The sequence below is a fragment of the Schistocerca nitens genome, chromosome 12, assembly GCF_023898315.1.
Source record: "Schistocerca nitens isolate TAMUIC-IGC-003100 chromosome 12, iqSchNite1.1, whole genome shotgun sequence".
In the NCBI taxonomy this organism is placed as follows: Eukaryota; Metazoa; Arthropoda; class Insecta; order Orthoptera; family Acrididae; genus Schistocerca; species Schistocerca nitens.
The window spans coordinates 133,236,439-133,255,447 of NC_064625.1; the positions used below are offsets into that span (position 1 = coordinate 133,236,439).

General features: G+C 38.7%; 1 protein-coding gene across 1 annotated transcript in view; it reads right to left on the minus strand.

The window, feature by feature from the left end:
* LOC126215198 (uncharacterized) overlaps positions 1-19,009 on the minus strand; it is a 76,689-nt gene that overhangs the window by 16,043 nt on the left and 41,637 nt on the right. The window contains exon 3 of the mRNA XM_049941863.1: positions 11,135-11,278. Coding sequence (XP_049797820.1) covers positions 11,135-11,278 — 144 coding nt within the window. The remainder of the gene's footprint in view (positions 1-11,134; positions 11,279-19,009) is intronic.

Consider the following 19,009-nt stretch of genomic DNA (forward strand, 5'->3'; position numbering starts at 1 on the left):
AAGAATTTAGATCGAAATTTAATTAATAATTTAAAGCATGGTCTGTTGACTATAAAATTGTCTTTAACGATTTTAACATTGCCAAACTCGATAATGTTAGTGAGAAAACAGATTATATAACGAAAGCACTCAATTCCATGGTAAATGTAGCTAAAAAGAGGACTAATTTCAGGAAAGGAAATAAGCTGAATATAAGTCAATAACCCAAAAATGTTTTATCCAATTTCCACAGGTCATAATGAATCGAGTAATGCACAAGAGTCTGTTCAAATTTACTGCAACAAAACGAGGGATATCTTAACATCAGATGAAACTGTTGATATAGCAGAACCATCGTTTAATATTCAGATGATAGCAATTCCTAGAGGCCAAGGTGGTAATGGAAAAAAATAGTAAATCTAGTAGACAAAAAGACTAAGCTTTATTAGGATCATCATATTTCTGTGATAAATGCAACAAACCATATCACAACAAGGAGAAACATAGATGTAAAATAGAGAGAAAAGTGTGTGTATTATGCAAAAGGCCAGAACATGAAAGTGAAGAACATAAGATTTATTGTGAGAAATGTAATAGATACTGTTATAATGAAGAATGCTTAAACAATCACCAAAAAGTTTGTGATACAGCTTACAAGTGTGAAGGATGTAAAAAGATTTGTTTAAGATCTAAAGAACATAAATGTGGCTTTGAAATTCGTAGAAATTGCCAACATGTAGTGGAAATTGGAAATCATAAATGCTATATGCAACCCGTGTTGCAAAAAGGTCGTATCTGTGAAAGAAAATTTGGTGATGAATTTATAGTGCAAGTTTGCCCAAATTGTAATAAAGAAGGTTGCTATGTTAATGGATATTTCCAATATTTTTATATTTACCAGTGCTTCGTGTGTAATAAAATAGTTGGTGGTCAAGAGCTTAAATGTTGTGAAAAAGGCTTTCCAACGAAAGTGAATTGCACTTATAGTGAGAGATACATGTGGCTTGATTATGAAGCAACTCAAGAAACTGGAACACATATTCCAAATCTTATAATTGTTCACAATTTTAAGGGTGATACTGTTTATAAATTTAAGACAAATGATGATTTCTGTAAGTGGATGATACCCCAAAAGAACAGTTATCACACATTCATAGCTCACTATGCAAAAGGTTATGATTCCCAATTCGTTTTGAAGTACTGTGTTGAAAATACAATAAGGCCATATAACATCTATACAGGAACCAAACTAATGTTATTGCAGATCAAACAGTTAGGTATAAAAATTATAGACAGCAGTAATTTTATACAACGTCCACTTAGTAGTTTTCCAAAAACTTTTGATTTGAAAGAATTGAAGAATGGCTACTTCCCACATTTATTCAATAGGCCAGAAAATTAAAATTATGTAGGACCAATTCCTGATACTGAATATTACTGTGTTGACACTACGAAGCCAAAAGATAGAGAAGCATTTCTCAAATGGCACAGCTCTAGACTTAAAGAAAATTATGTGTTCAATATGAAGAAAGAAATTAACGAGTACTGTAATTCTGATGTAGATATATTAAGACGAGGTTGTGTAGAATTAAGAAAACAGTTTCTGGAAATTGGTAACATTGATCCATTCTGTTATTTAACAATTGTTGGCATTTGTATGGCAATTTACAGATCGAAATATTTACAGAAAAATACAATCGCTTTATTTGATAAAGAACAGAAGGAGAATTACAGTAAACAATCAATAGCTTGGTTGAATAGTTTAAATAATAGCAACATCTCACATGCTGTTAATGGTGGAGAAGTCATAATTGCCAGAGCAAAAGTAGATGGATTTGATAAAGCAACTAATACTGTTTATCGATATCATGGTTGCTTCTGGCATGGTTGTAAAAAATGTTTCAAAAGTGAGACAATTAACAATAAAAATAAGGAAACGATGGATGATCTTTATCAAAACACTTTAAGAAGAAGTGCAGAAATACGAAATGCTAGATACTATCTGCTGGAAATGTGGGAATGTGATTGGGTGAACTCAGTAGAGTATAAAAATCTTAAGCAGTTACCTAAATTTGTTGAACCATTGAATCCAAGAGATGCATTTTATGGTTGACGAACAAATGCAATAAAATTAAGAGCTAAAGCACATGGTATTAGCTCAAAAATAAAATATATTGATGTATGCAGTCATTATCCAACCGTGCAATATTATGAGTATTATCCTGAACAACATGCAAGGAAAATATATAGACAAAAATATTATTCTAAAAATTGGTATGGGTTAATAAAATGTAAAGTATTGGCTCCTAGAAGATTGTATCATCCAGTTTTAGCTGTACGCGTGCAAATCAATAAAAATGAAAAACTATTGTTTCCTCTGTGTGTCAAATTTGCAGAAGAACAGCTATGTAAATGCATTCACTATGATGAAGAAAGAAGTTTTATTGGAACTTGGTCAACAGTTGAAGTAGAAAAAGGGTATAAAGTTTTAGAAGTTTATGAAGTATTATTATTATTATTATTATTATTATTATTAAGCATTACAATCCATGAAGGCTTTTTGCTGCAGAATGGACAATGTTGAACCACTTTGCTCTGTCTTTACAAGTAATTTGCCACTGTCTGTCATGTCCTAATTTTCTGAGATCGTCTTGAATATTGTCCAAGTATCTCATGCGTGGGCGTCCAAGAGGTCGTCTTCCGGTGGGAATCTCTTCAGTCACTTTCTTGATGGTCCTGTTTGGTGGTGCTCTGATGACATGCCCTATCCATTTCAGTCTTTTGGCTTTAATTTTGGCCACTATATCGGAGTCTTTATATAATTTGTAAATTTCATTGTTATTTAGCAATCTCCATTCATCACTGATCCTATCTCTTATGGGTCCAAATATTTTTCTCAAAATTTTTCGTTCAAATACTCTTAATCTGTTTTCCTCTTTTTTTGTGAGAGTCCAGGTTTCAGATCCATAGGTGAGTACTGGTATAATCAATGATTTGTATACTTGTAGTTTGGTGTTCCTAGAAATTAACTTGCTTTTGAAAACTGTCAAGAGACTATAGTAGCATTTGTTAGCCTTCTGAATTCGTGATTCTATTTCAATTTTTATGGAGTTGTCAGAGGTTACTATTGTACCAAGGTAATTAAATTCATTTGTCTTTGTGAAAGCTGTGTTATTAATTTGCAGTACATTATTATTTGATGGATAGCGGGATAAGATAAAGTACATTGTTTTGTCTGTATTCAGCTGGAGGCCTGTGCCATTTGTGGCTTTAATTAATTGTGCTGTAAGAAGCTTCAAATCATTCTCACTGTCAGATAATAATGCAATGTCATCAGCGTATGCTACAATATTAATTTTGCTTTCCAGTTGTGCTCCAATTTGTAGTAGCTTTACTTTTTGAATTATTCTATTGATTACTATGTTAAAAAGAACTGGTGAGAGTGAATCCCCTTGTTTGACTCCAGTTTTAACCTCAAAGTCTTCAGAAAGTTTGCTGGCTACTTTTATTTTGTATTTTGAGTTTAAAGTGCAAGATTTTATTAAATTTATCAATTTGTTAGGGATGCCAATCTGCCTCATGCACTTCCATAAATATTCCCTGTTGATACTGTCAAAAGCTTTTTTAAAATCAATGAAAAGCATATGTACATTTTGATTGAATTCATATTTCTTTTCACCCAACATCCTTAGGACATATATATTGTCAATAGTCGATCTGTTAGGTCTAAATCCACATTGGGCATCATCTAGGGAGTCTTCAACGTAAGGGCTTATCCTTGCTAACAGTATATTTGTCAGAATTTTATATGTTGTGTTTAGTAATGCAATTCCTCTGTAGTTTGAACAATTTGTTGGGTCCCCCTTCTTGTATATAGGGCACACAACTACTTCTTTCCAATCATGTGGGACCTGTTCCTGCTTCCAGATGTTGGTGATGATTTTGTGTAAGCAGTTTACAAAAGGAAATTTACTGAGCTTCCATATATCTGTGTCTATACCATCACTTCCAGGAGCTTTATGTCTCTTCAGCTTCTTGATGCTTTCTTTAATTTCTGCTAAGCTGGGCTCTTCGTCCGATGGGTCAGCAGTAAGATATTCATTGTCATCTTCCTGAGAGACGTTTATAGTTGGAGCATTTAGTAACTCATTAAAATATTCCTTCCATCTGTTAGCAATGTCACTTCTTTCTGTTAGCAAGGAGCCATCTGGGTCTGTTATGAACTGTCCATAATTTTTTATATTCCCACTTTTAAACATATTTATGCTCTTGAAAAATCCTCTGGAGTCTGTGGTACGGTCATTCTCAGCTCTTTTTAATTTGTAATTCATAAAATCCCTTTTCTTTTTCCTAATGAGTTTCCTGGCAAGTTTCTGTTTCTCTTCAAAAATAAGTTTGTTTTGTGTTATTGGTTTTTGTAGGAATTTTTCCCTTGCTAATTTTCTATCTTCGATAGCGTTCGAGCACTCGGCATCGAACCAGGGGTTCTTAGTTGTAGTAAAATGTCCCAAAACTGAGGTAGTTGCTCGTATGATATTTTCTTTCAGAGCGTTCCAAGCTTGATTAGTATCATCATTGTTAATTTTACTTTCCACTTCAGGTTTGTGTGTTTCTAATTCTCTAATGTACTGGTTGAGAATGTTTGGGTTTTTCAGTTTCATTGTATTAAACCTAGGAACACCATTTAATTTAGACCATTTATGTCTTGAGAGTGTATGAAGTATGGGACTTTAAAAATAAAAGCAATATGCTGTTTAAAAATTACATGAAAGACTTTATGAAAATAAAATTAGAGACTAGTTTACATTATTTTGAATGTGATGAAGAATACATCAAAACAGTTAAGAGAAGTTGGATATTGACTTTTATCATGATATAATAAATGAAAATCCTGGGAAACGAGCTGTTGCTAAGATATGTCTTAATTCATTATGGAGCAAATTTGGACAAAGGAGAAATATGAGTCAAACAGAATGTGTAACCAATTTACAACGCTTCTATGAGATACTGTTGGATGATCGATTAGATAACTTAGATGTAAATTTTATTACAGAGGAAATGGTTCAGATGAGGTATAATTTCAAAGATTATTATGGGGAAAACATAGCAGCTACGAATATCTTTATACCTGCATTCACTACATCAAATGCAAGATTTAGATTGTATGATATGTTACATAAATTAGGAGAAAATGTCATATATTTTGATACTGATTCTGTAGTATACATGGATGATGCTAAAAAATTGTTGAAACAGGCTGTCTGTTGGGTGAATGGACAGATGAATTCGGAAATATTTGGATTACAGATTGGGCTTCAACAGGTCCAAAAAGTTATTATTATGAGAAAAATGATGGAAAAACAGAAATGAAGGTAAAAGGGTTAACTTTAAATTACAAAAATATTCAAAAGTTGAATGGTCAATCGATGATTAGATTAATTGAGAACGAAGTGAAAGAAAAGATACAGTTAGAGTACAATCAGATAACAAGAGATGTTGATACTAAAAATCTAGTCAATAAAAAGGTTGAGAAAGAATTCTCATTTCAGTAAGATAAAAGAATTGTTCTAGATAACTATGATATGGTGCCTTATGGTTATTGAAAATGATTTATTGTATAACAAATTTTAATAAGTTTAAAATTTTAATCTACATAAAGGTTCAATAAAATAATAGATAACTGGAACTTCCAATTTTTAAAGATGGTGACATTAAACTAAAATATAAAGGAATGATAACAAATTTCATGAGATGGAGTTTGTTGTGTAACTTTGAAAATTTTTACTTTTTGTGGCTTGCATCTGTTTAGTAAGTGACTAGTTGAACAGTTTATAAGAAAATAAGAGTTTTGTAAGAAACTAAGAGTTTATAAGAAAAATAAGAGTTTTGTAAGAAAATAATATTTTGTAAGAAAATAAGAGTTTTGTAAGAAAATTAAGAACATCATTAAATTATCTGTGACTGGGCTCAATCCGCCCACTTACTACTGGTTGGTTTTTGCCATACAGGCATGGAAAACAGAAATATTAACTTGGTGTAAGTAAACGTCGTTTTTTGCATTACATTACTTCTCAAATGTCATATGAATTAAATAATACAACCTGTGATGAATGAAAATTGATTAATAATTAAGTTGGATCGGGAACCGAATAGTCGCCTGATAGATGTTTGGCGTATGAAGCTCGAATGCTAATCATTTGAGCAACATCTTGCACCTACGCACAGATTCATAAGTCACACAACAAACGTGTAAATTTCTCAGGATTCCAGAGCAGCGCAACTCACTACGTGCGCATTATGTTGTTTTAATGGCCTATTAGAGGTTGATGTAAATCTGTGATACCAACATGGTGGCCTTCACTTGTTAGGACAAGTGAGAGATCAGTGACACGTGGTAACACAGAGGAGGTACGGTTAGAGGAAATTTTAGAGGGAAGGGGTTTATCATACACATGTAAATCTCTCTCGCTATATCTTTCTATCTCTCCCCCTCTTCCCCACTGCATACGTAGCATCCCTAGAGGGGGTATCCTTGAAATTGAAGTCCTTTGAAATTATGAGTCTAGATTTATTAGCGAGTATTGTGAACTGTAACCGACCAAAGAACTGTGGAAAGTATGCATAAATGTGGAGGCTTTCATGTAAAAAAAAAACTGTTAATAAAAATTTACGTCTTTTATTTTTATTTGAGAACGGTCTTTCTTAAAAAAATACCTCTTATAAAAACAGAAGAGCCTTCTTTTGAATGTGCCATTGGAATTACATTACAGTCAAATCAAATTTGTTATGTCGGATTCATGTATGAACAAATATTTTGAATGATCAGTTGGAATTATATACAACCAAACAATATACACTGATGGAAAAAATTGCAACATGTAATATTATAGGGATCTCCGTCGTATGAAAGCTATGAGTACCCTTGGAAAGGCATTCACCTATCTGTATATTAAATGATCAACTTATGAGATGAGACCAATTCTTTGAAAGACATTTGTTTCATATAATTTATGTACCGTAACTGTAAAGATGCGCATCTAGCGCGGTCGCTAATACATCGATTGCGCAGCCAAAGAAGCATTTTAACAGAAGCTGAACTGAACGTTCCGCTTCGATCTAAATAAAAGATGATAGTAAAAACTTCTGTAGATCTTCAGTTTTTATCGTACTTCTGCTTGTAAATAACGATCATGATAGTTCCAGGAATGTAGCAGCTGCAGCAACTGGGACACACCGCCATCGCTTGTCACGGCAATGATCCATGATACCTATACTAACAAATCCAACCTTGCATGAGCTATCGCAGCTAGTAAGCCACTACTGCTCTTACTACCCACCCCACTGTCGCAGAGGTTTTTTCCCCACGGCACGAGCCATGGCACTTCTTTCCCTCTGCTCCTCAAATCGCTACCCTCACTCGCGTTTCGTCCACTATCTATCACCTGACGGACCGTGTTAATGCGTAGCCTTACCCAGACGCACGGACAACATCACAGCCCAGCATCCTGTGATCCACTTGCTAGATAACTAACATGTTTACGGAGGTGACAGTAGAACTTTTGGTTTGGTCACCACGTTGGTGCGGGCGTGGAGAGGCCCCCATCTCTATGTAAAAAACTGGCACCAGGGCAGAACCAGCTCCCATCAGAAAACACAACAGACCGCCGTCCTGTCCTCCACTAAGTTCTCGCTTGAAACCACTGAAGTCGCTGATTGAGGTGATTTGGAGTCAGTGGAATGCACGTTACAGGGTGTGTGGCTTAGAGCTGTCCTTGAAATAACCGATTTGTAACAGTTCGTTGTGTCACTGTGGTGCTAGCTGCTGCTCAAATAGATGCTGCAGGTGCAGTATGATGCACCAGAACTACAGGGTGTTACAAAAAGGTACGGCCAAACTTTCAGGAAACATTCCTCAGACACAAAGAAAGAAAATAAGTTATGTAGACATGTGTCCGGAAACGCTTACTTTCCATGTTAGAGCTCATTTTATTACTTCTCTTCAAATCACATTAATTATGGAATGGAAACCCACAGCAACAGAACGTACCAGCGTGACTTAAAACACTTTGTTACAGGAAATGTTCAAAATGTCCTCCGTTTGCGAGGATACATGCATCCACCCTCCGTCGCATGGAATCCCTGATGCGCTGATGCAGCCCTGGGGAATGGCGTATTGTATCACAGCCGTTCACAATACGAGCACGAAGAGTCTCTACATTTGGTACCGGGGTTGCGTAGACAAGAGCTTTCAAATGTCCCCATAAATGAAAGTCAAGAGGGTTGAGGTCAGGAGAGCGTCGAGGCCATGGAATTGGTCCGCCTCTACCAATGTATCGGTCACCGGATTTGTTGCTGAGAAGCGTACGAACACTTCGACTGAAATGTGCAGGGGCTCCATCCTGCACGAACCACATGTTGTGTCGTACTTGTAAAGACACATGTACTAGCAGCACAGGTAGAGTATCCCGCATGATAACGTGCTCCATTGAGCGTAGGTGGAAGAACATGGGGCCCGATCAAGACATCACCAACAACGCCTGCCCAAACGTTCACAGAAAATCTGTGTTGATGACGTGATTGCAGAACTGCGTGCAGATTCTCGTAAGCCCACACATGTTGATTGTGAAAATTTACAATTTTTTCACGTTGGAATGAAACCTCATCCGTAAAGAGAACATTTTCACTGAAATGAGGATTGACACATTGTTGGATGAGCCATTCGCAGAAGTGTACCCGTGGAGGCCAATCAGCTGCTGATAGTGCCTGCACAACTGGTTCTCCCGTAGCACTCTCGATACAGTGACGTGGTCAACGTTACCTTGTACAGCAGCAACTTCTCTGACGCTGACATTAGGGTTATCGTCAACTCCACGAAGAATTGCCTCGTCCATTGCAGGTGTCCTCGTCGTTCTAGGTCTTCCCCAATCGCGAGTCATAGGCTGGAATGTTCCGTGCTCTCTAAGACGCCGATCAATTGCTTCGAACATCTTCCTATCGGGACACCTTCGTTCTGGAAATCTGTCTCGATACAAACGTACCGCGCCACGGCTATTGCCCCGTGCTAATCCATACATCAAATGGGCATCTGCCAACTCCGCATTTGTAAACATTGCACTGACTGCAAAACCACGTTTGTGATGAACACTAACCCTGTTGATGCTACGTACTGATGTGCTTGATCCTAGTACTGTAGAGCAATGAGTCGTATGTCAACACAAGCACCGAAGTCAACATTACCTTCCTTCAAGTGGGCCAACTGTCGTTGAATCGAGGAAGTACAGTACATACTGACGAAACTAAAATGAGCTCTAACATGGAAATTAAGCGTTTCCAGACACATGTCCACATAACATCTTTTCTTTATTTGTGGGTCAGGAATGTTTCCTGAAAGTTTGGCCGTACCTTTTTGTAACACCCTGTATACGCCGAACACAATGACCTTCCCTCTCGGTATTGCCACGTGGTCGTCGGAGCCCGATCTTCTTGCGACCGTATATTCTCATGCCAACTGCTACCAGCAATCATGTACCGAGGCTGAATTCCTGCCAAGTCTTCCTGCAACTGCTAACAACGTCTTTGTCGCCTTAAAGGCATTCCTGACTAACATCAACTCACTGCGTCCAGTCTCAAACCAACGTTCATGGCCGCTGCAGCGTGTATTTAAAGCAAAGCTGGTTTGCATCCCCATATTGGAGCTACCAGCGCCGCCCTTATGCGAATGGCTTGAAATCTGAATAACCATCTTTCAGATGAAGAAACACGCCTACCAATTTCGTTTATGTTGCACAACTCCTTGGTGCTCCGATTTTTTTCTGTTAGTGTATGTATGTTAACATTTGGTATTTTGTGTTTTATTAATACTGTACTCTGTTACCTACCTGAAAGAGCAATTCAATGGAATGGACACTGTCTTCAAAGGAGGATATAAGATGTACATAAAAAAGTAAATCGAAGATAATGGAATGTAGTCTATTTAAATCAGGTGACGCTGAGGGAATTAGAGTAGAAAATGAGATACTTAAAGTGGTAGATAACTTTTGCTGCTTAGGGAGCAAAATAACCGATGATTGGCGAAGTAGAGAGAACATAAAATTTAGACTGGCAATGCCAAGAAAAGCGTTTCTGAAGAAGAGAAATTTGTTAACATCGAGTATAGATTTAAGTGTCAGGAAGTCGTTTCTGAAAGTATTTGCATGCAGTGTAGCCATGTATGGAAGTGAAACATGGATGATAAATAGTGTGGACAAGAAGAGAATAGAAGCTTTCGAAATGTGGTGTTACAGAACAACGCTGAAGATTAGATGGGTAGATCACATAACTAATGAGGATGTACTAAGCAGAGTTGGGGAGAAGAGAAATTTGTGGCACAACTTGACTAGAAGAAGGGATCGATTGGTAGGGAATGTTCTGAGGCATCAATGGATCACCAATTTAGTATTGGAGGGCAGCGTGGAGGGTAAAAATCGTAGAGGGAGTCCAGGAGATGAATACACTAAACAGATTCAGAAGGATGTAGGGTGCAGTAGTTACTTGGAGATGAAGAAGTTTGCACAGGATAGACTAGCATGGAGAGCTGCATCAAATGGTTCAAATGGCTCTGAGCACTGACCCAACTTCTGAGGTCATCAGTCCCCTAGAACTTAGAACTACTTAAACCTAACTAACCTAAGGACATCACACACATCCATGCCAGAGGCAGGATTCGAACCTGCGACCGTAGCGGTCTCGCGGAGAGCTGCATCAAACCAGTCTCTGGACTGAAGCCCACAACAACAACAACTTTGTTATGTATACATCTATACATAATTAATAATGAAACTGGGTTGCTGGCGGTTTACACCAATGCAATCATGGAATTATCTACACATGGCATTGCCTAGTTTTACGACTAAAAAACCTGTGGAATTCACCAGAGAGGATTCAGCCAGTGTTTTTGGTGAAGAGCGTCTTCCGCTGTTACGCACTGTTGACCAATGCGTCCCTCACTTCTGGTGTTCGAATGGAGTGTTCTACAGCCCAGTGGGTACCAAAACGAGGAATTCCAACTCATTTCACGAATGGTGAAAACAGATGTCCTGGGACTGATCTTCACTTCCTAAGAGGTCCAGTGAAAAGGTCCCCCTGTGAGACTGAGGGAGGGAGTGGTATACTCTACCTTGCCAACGACGGTGGCCCCATCGTGCATCACACGGCCAACGAACAGCCGCTCGCCTGTGGACGTCTGCCCCACGTGGTACCCCGAGGGCGGCACGTGACCTGCTTTTGCATACATCCAGGCGGGGCTGCCACCACACAGCACCTGTCAACGACAGCAAGCAGCATCTATAAATATATGTACAAAACACTGCCTTACGTGCACCACCTCCGCTCTACTCACTATGCAGGCAAACCTCTGCAGCGGGAAAATACCACACTGTGCATGTAGCCAGTATCAAACCAAAATAATCACATGATGTTTTGGTACGAAACCGTTTTTTGCATTTTGTAATGAGGTAGATTAAGGCAAGGCAAAGCTACGTTTCTAGCATTTGTAGACTTAGAGAAAGCTTTTGACAATGTTGACTGGAATACTCTCTTTCAAATTCTGAAGGTGGTAGGGGTAAAATACAGGGAGCGAAAGGCTATTTACAATTTGTACAGAAAGCAGATGACAGTTATAAGAGTCGAGGGACATGAAAGGGAAGGAGTGGTTGGGAAGGAAGTGAGACAGGTTTGTAGCCTCTCCCCGATGTTATTCAATCTGTATATTGGGCAAGCAGTGAAGAAAACAAAAAAGTTCGGAGTAGGTATTAAAATCCATGGAGAAGAAATAAAAACTTTCACGTTCGCCGGCGACATAGTAATTCTGTCAGAGACAGCAAAGGACCTGGAAGAGCAGCTGAACGGAATGGACAGCGTCTTGAAAGGAGGGTATAAGATGAACATCAACAAAAGCAAAACGAGGATAATGGAATGTAGTCGAATTATGTCTGGTGATGCTGAGGGAATTAGAGTAGGAAAGGAGACACAAAATTGTAAAGGAGTTTTGCTGTTTGGGGAGCAAAATAACTGATCATGGTCGAAGTAGAGAAGATATATAATGTAGACTGGCAATGGCAAGGAAAGCAATTCTGAAGAAGAGAAATTTGTTAACATCGAGTATTGATTTAAGTGTCAGGAAGTCGTTTCTGAAAGTATTTGTATCGAGTGTAGCCATGTATGGAAGTGAAACATGGACGATAAATAGTTTGGACAAGAAGAGAATAAAAGCTTTCGAAATGTGGTGCTACTGAAGAATGCTGAGGATAAGGTGGGGCCCGCATCTCGTGGTCGTGCGGTAGCGTTCTCGCTTCCCACGCCCGGGTTCCCGGGTTCGATTCCCGGCGGGGTCAGGGATTTTCTCTGCCTCGTGATGGCTGGGTGTTGTGTGCTGTCCTTAGGTTAGTTAGGTTTAAGTAGTTCTAAGTTCTAGGGGACTGATGATCATAGATATTAAGTCCCATAGTGCTCAGAGCCATTTGAACCATTTTTTTTTTTTTGATAAGGTGGGTAGATCACGTAACTAATGAAGAGGTGTTGAATAGGATTGGGGAGAAGAGAAGTTTGTGGCACAACTTGACTAGAAGAAGGTATCGGTTGGTAGGACATGTTTTGAGGCATCAAGGGATCACAAATTTAGCATTGGAGGGCAGCGTGGAGGGTAAAAATCGTAGAGGGAGACCAAGAGATGAATACACTAAGCAGATTCAGAAGGATGTAGGCTGCAGTAGGTACTGGGAGATGAAGAACCTTGCATAGGATGGAGTATCATGGACAGCTGCATCAAACCAGCCTGAGGACTGAAGACCACAACAACGACAACAATGAGGCACAAACCTTAATCCTACACATACTCTCTCCAGTGCTGAATTCCGAGATTGGTTTGCAGTAGTACGCCATTCTCCTTCTGTCTGCCTTCTTCTTCATTTTCACTTACGCAGTGCATCTCACATGTACGTATAGGGTGAGTCACGAAGATATGCAAATAGTTTAATAAGTTACTCTACAAGTAAAATTAAAGAAAAAAGTTCATATAAACACAGGTCTACAAATATTTAGTTATGGAGTTACGACTAATGAAAGATTTTGCACGAAATTTAGCAACTCGATAATATGAAGCCTTCGCAGAACTATACGCGGTTAAAGTAAAGAACGATTTCCATTTATTTTGTTGTTATCGGTCTGGTGAATCTAATAAAACATGTCCCCAGACGTGTACCTGCAGTAGTTTTCCAGGACAATCAGAGAAGCAAAGATAATTATACATTTGTTTACTTCCCATTAAGAACGTAGAAACTTTTATGTCGTTATTGACAACCGTTAGTGAATTGTTTCAGTCATTTCCTAACCTCGAAACGAGTTAGTTTTCTATTTTGTTCAGTGAAACAACATAATAAGAACGGTGCATTTAAGTGAAATCACATAGTTGTAGTTTGTAGATTATTTATGAAATAGGGATGCCTTCCAAATTTACGACAGAGAAATACGCCGATATGGTGTACATTTATGGCTAATGTGATGGTAATGCAACGGCTCCAGTTAACGAATATCACGTACATTATCCAACCCGGAGGATTCTGAATGTACCAACCATTAGTGGAGTGTTTAGAATGTTGCAGAAGACAGTTTCTCTGCCTAGTGTTCATAACCAGTACGAGCGGTCGATACGTGAAGACGACGATGAGGATATTATGGATGCTGTTCAACGTAGCCCGGGTACCAGTCCACGACGTATCTCTCAACGATTAGGCATTTCACAATGTAAGGTATGGTGTGCGCTGAAATACAATAATTTGTATTTTTTATCATAAACAAAAAGTGCATCATTTATATCCGGAAGATCTTGCCCTTTGCTTGGAGTTGTGCAACTGGTTAAATACTAATCCGCAGTTACACAAACGCATTTTATTTACTGATGGGGCACAGTTTACTCGAGATAGTGTAAACAATTTACGTAAAGAGCAGTTATGGGCTGAAGCAAAGCCACATGCAGTGGTGTAACGCAATTTCCAGCGCGATTTAGCATAAATGGTGGCGTGCTATAATCAACACATACTTTATTGGGCTATTCATTTTCCTAGGACGTCTAACTAGCGAGACGTACTTACAATTCCTTCAAGAAGAAATGCCCCGCTTGTTCGAAGATGTTCCACTTCGCGCCCCCTCATTTCACAAACGCCGTTACTACACGTTTAAATGAACGTTTTTCCCAGAAATGGATTGGTCGTGATGCTACATGTTTGTGGCCACCCAGATTGCCCGATTTAGCAGCAATGGATTTTTGTGTATGGGGATGGATGAAAGACATAGTTTATGGGGAGAAAATACACGTGAGGCGTTACCTGCTCGCATTACCAGTGCAATAGACGAAATTAAGAACAATCCTGTGAAACTGAAACGAGCAACAAAATCTGTTCATACACGTGCAGCTAAATGGATTGTACTCGGTGGAGTCATTTTTGAACATTTATTGTGAATGTATTGTGAAATTTTAGGTACACTGTACAATTTCCTTAACACTCAGCTTTGGTTTTTCCGGTGTAACATGAATTCACGTGTGCTATGGTACTAATAAAAGCAGATCTTCCACATTCATACACTTTGAGCTAACGTTATTACCGCCATTTTTCCAAACTTAAATTCTCTACAACTTCTGTTGAAAACTTTCTGCAGTTGTCTGGAATTAAAAAAACAAATGCGGCCAAACAATTAACTAAATATTTTACGAAATTTCTTCTTTCTTGCTCTGGATGTTCTTGAAAACTACTGCAGATACACGTCTGGGCTATGTTTTATTAGATTCACCAGATCAATAACAACAAAATAAATGGAAATAGTGCTTTATTTTAACCTCGTACATTTTTGTGATGGCTTCGTATTAGTGAAGTTGCTAAATTGCAGGCAAAATCTTTTATTAGCGGTAACTCCGTAACCAAACATTTGCGGACCTATGTTTATATGAACTTTTTTCTTTAGTTTTACTTGTAGAATAACAAATTAAAATATTTGCTTATCTTCGTGAATTATCCTGACTCACTGATTCGTCATCGTTCAGCTCACACCGCTAAGGATAGAAACTTGGAATTTGGAGACAGTGTTGATCTTATGCTCTAAGCGTCACATAAAAAGAAATTTTTAGGAATTGCATCTCTAACTAGGTGAAATAGGAGACGAAAGGTTTTTCAAGTATTGCCATCACGCAGTTTTGGAGTAAGACCTACGAAAACTGTCATTTGGTTTCTTGGTCTGAAATAAATAAATACGTGTTTCAGCATTTTTTGGAAATTTAATCCCTATGCAAATGAAGTATTGGGTGACAGACATTTTATAAATATAAACCATTATGAAAGAATTACTAAATTATTTTACAGCTACATGCATGAAAACTAGTATTTGACTCTTGGGTACAATTAAAAAAATAAGCGTTTCATTGTTTTTAGAAATTCAACCCCAATGGGAGTGAAATAGTGGATGAAAAATTGTATATAATTATTTCATTATGAAAGCGTTTTTAATATAAATCCTTGAAAATTTGTATTTGGTTTCTCAGTTAGAAATGAAAAAAAAGGTGTTTCACTGTTTCTGGAAATTCAACCTAGAAGGGGATGAAATAGGGCCAGACTCGTCCAGTGACTCACCGTCGCCCGCCCTAAAACGCTGAAGGTAGAATCTTGAAGTTGGGAGCTACCGTGGATCGTTTAAGAAGGGACTGTTCGAGATTCCACTGCTAGGGGTTGAAATAAGGGGTTAAATGCTTTTTAAAAATATGTTACTACTAAGGCAATCTGGAACTATTAAAATTTGTCTTTGGTTTATCAGTCAGATGAACAAAAGTGAGTGTTTCAGCATTTTTGGACAGTCAACCACAAAGGGGGTAAATGAGGGGTGAAAGGTTTTTTGAAAGTAAGGCATTTTTAAAGCTACTCCTATGGAAATCGGCATATGACTTCTCGGTTAGAAAGGAAAGCACCTGTTTCAGTGTTCCCGTAAATTCAGCACCCTAAGGGAGTGAAATAGTCAATGAAAAGTGAAATTATTTCATTATGAAAGGATTTTAAAAGCGAAATCTGCTAAAATTTGTGTTTGACTTGTCTGATAGAACTAAAAAGAACTTGTGTTTCATTATTTTTGGAAATACAACCCCTAAGGGGGTGAAATAGGGGATGAAAATTTTAAACTTAATACTCCGTTATAGTAAAGAATTTTTAAACTTACGAAAAGTTTCACTTTTCAGTTAGATATAAAGGGGATGTAAGTTCCTGTGGAAACATCACATCAAGAACACAAAAGGCATGATTAACAAAAACCATGGGCTCCAGTTACCAGAATTGCTCCGTGGCCAGATGTACATTCGGAAAAGACCATGCTTCTATGGCCTTAACCGGCGTGAAAAGTTTGAAGATGACAACATAAAAATTCTGTTAAAGAAAAACAAAAAAAAAAAAACAAAAGTCTGCGCAGTCCACACTGTCTGTGTGAGGGAAGCGGAGGGCAGTAAGCTGGTCATAGATTATCTGATGCATGTGCAATATCTTTGGATGTCCCCAGCAACTTTTTTCCTCAATAGCTCCTTGTTTCAGCTATGTTGTTGTGTCGTAATATGTGTCTTATGAGATTGCCCCCACAGAGACCTGGTTTCCTGTACTGCTCTCAGCACCTCTACATTGAGTAACTGAATCTCTCTTGCTGATTTCCCCTTTGTAGCTACAAATCCCATGGCTTCTGGTCATCTTCTGTCTTCCTACGTCCCAGTTTCACAACTGTGTTGGGCCACACACTAAACAAATACTTTCATCGTCCGTTTCTGCATTTCGAGACTCTTCCTCAGATTAAATGTAATTTTAGCCTGCCGTGTTCTGCTCACAATTTCTTTCAGGTTTCTGCCATCCCTCATGATCCTGATTAAAAAAAATTATCGTAATAATAATAATAATAATAATAATAAATTCCTGTGTCACTTCTAGCTCCATTTTCAGTTCTTATTCTTAAAGGTTCATACTGGTCTTCGGTCCTGCTTGTTTATCCTGATTATAGAACATCCTTTAGATTGTGTTGAACACTTCTTCCGATTTCGTGGCCACAGCAATGTCATTTGCGCAACATATAAAGTCTATCTTCTGCTCATTAATTTTGATCCCAACCTAAATAGTTTCACGGACATGGTCGATAGCTTCCTAGATGCAAGCATCGAATGTAAGAGGAGAAAGAGTAGATACACCACTTCACGCCTTTCCTAATTTTTGCTTCTTGTTCCCGATGAAAATTCCTAATGTCAGCCACTTCGTCCTTATAGAAGCTGATTATCTATTCTATGTTTTTCTCTTTTACACCTGATTTCTTCCAGAACTCCGAACGCCTCCTATCATAGAATTCATGTTAGTACTTTTGCAAGCTTGACTTAATAAACTGTTAAATCTGTAATTTTTACAACTGTCAGCATTTTGTTTCTTTGGAATTGGAATTATTATATGCTTCTAGAAGTCTGAGAGTATTGCGCCTGTCTCCTGCATCTTTCCCACCAGATGGAACAGTTTTGTCATAGCTGTCTCCCCGATGGCTATCTGTAGTTCTAACGGAATTTTGTATATTCTTGGTGCCTTATTTCGACGTAGGTCTTTCACTGCTCTGTCAAATTCTTCAAGCAGTATCATATTTCCCATCTCATCTTCGTTTACGTACTCCTCCATTTCCATAATATTGCCATCAACTTCACCGCCCTAGCGTTAGGACTGGTTTTCCATCTGGGCTCTTCATATTTATACTGTTGGTTCTATTTTGTCTAAGGGTCTCTTTAATTTTCCCGCACTGAGTCAGTAAAAAGTAGCTGTGAGACGGTATTACGAGGTATCTCATGACGACAGTGAATCAGTTAAGAACGGCTACAAAGCCGAAGCTACGATAGTGATTCTACGAGGGTAGTTCAACTAGTAGTGCTCCACATTTTTTTCTCAGAACATATTTGTTATTAAGACTCAGAATTTGGTGACAATATAGATCTACCTGTCTTGTCCGTATCCTATTTTTCTACATACTCTTCATCACGTTCTATGGCCATACGCCAACGTCGTGGAAGAGCATGTATTCCCTGCCGGTAAAAGCTCTTGTCCTGTAGGCGTAGCCATGTTTTCACTGCACGGCTGACACTCTCGTGATCTTCAAAGTGCGTTCCCCGTAGATTCTCTAAGCGGCCCAAGGAGATGCAAATCCGAGGGTACCAGGTCTGGACTGTAGGGTGGATGAGGCAGTTGTGTAAAACGCAATTTCGCGATGTCTTCCCCGGTTCTCGGACTTGTTTGTGGGAGTGCGTTATCCTGATGAAGCAAGATTTCAGCTGGATCCTTGGCCGACCGAACACATCGGGAACGGATCTTAAGTTTATTCACAGTCTTCACGTATGCCATTGCATTGACGGTTGACCCTCTTAGCATCGCATCCACGAGAATGACACCATCACAATCCGAGAAGACTGTCACCATGACTTTTGCGGCAGAGGGAGTTGTCTTGAATTGTTTTTTGAATGAGGCTGATGCCACTCCACGGACTGCCTTTTTGTTTCCGGCGCAAAGTGATGCGCCCAGCTTTCGTCCTCCGTAACGATCCGTCACAGAAAGGCCTCTCTGTCGGTCTCAAAACGCTCCAACAACTCAGATGAAATGGACTTCCTTTGAATCTTGTGCTCCGCTGTGAGCATTCGTGGAGCCCATAGTGACCACCTCTTTGATTATCCAAGAGTCTCCATCATGTCAGATCGACAACTGTAGAGCCAAATGTCGAGTTGTGATGCGCCGGTCGGCACGAATAATGGCATCCGCACGATTCAGCACGTCCGGAGCAGTGGCTGTGACAGGACGTCCCGAGCGTGGCTGATCACGCAGCTCTGTTTCTGTATTTCCTGCATGGGTAACTCTCTTTACCCATTGCCCAACTGTACTCCTGTCAACTGCATCATCGTCATACACTGCACAGAAACGTTTATGGATCTTCAACAAGGTTTCTATTTCTGAACACGAGC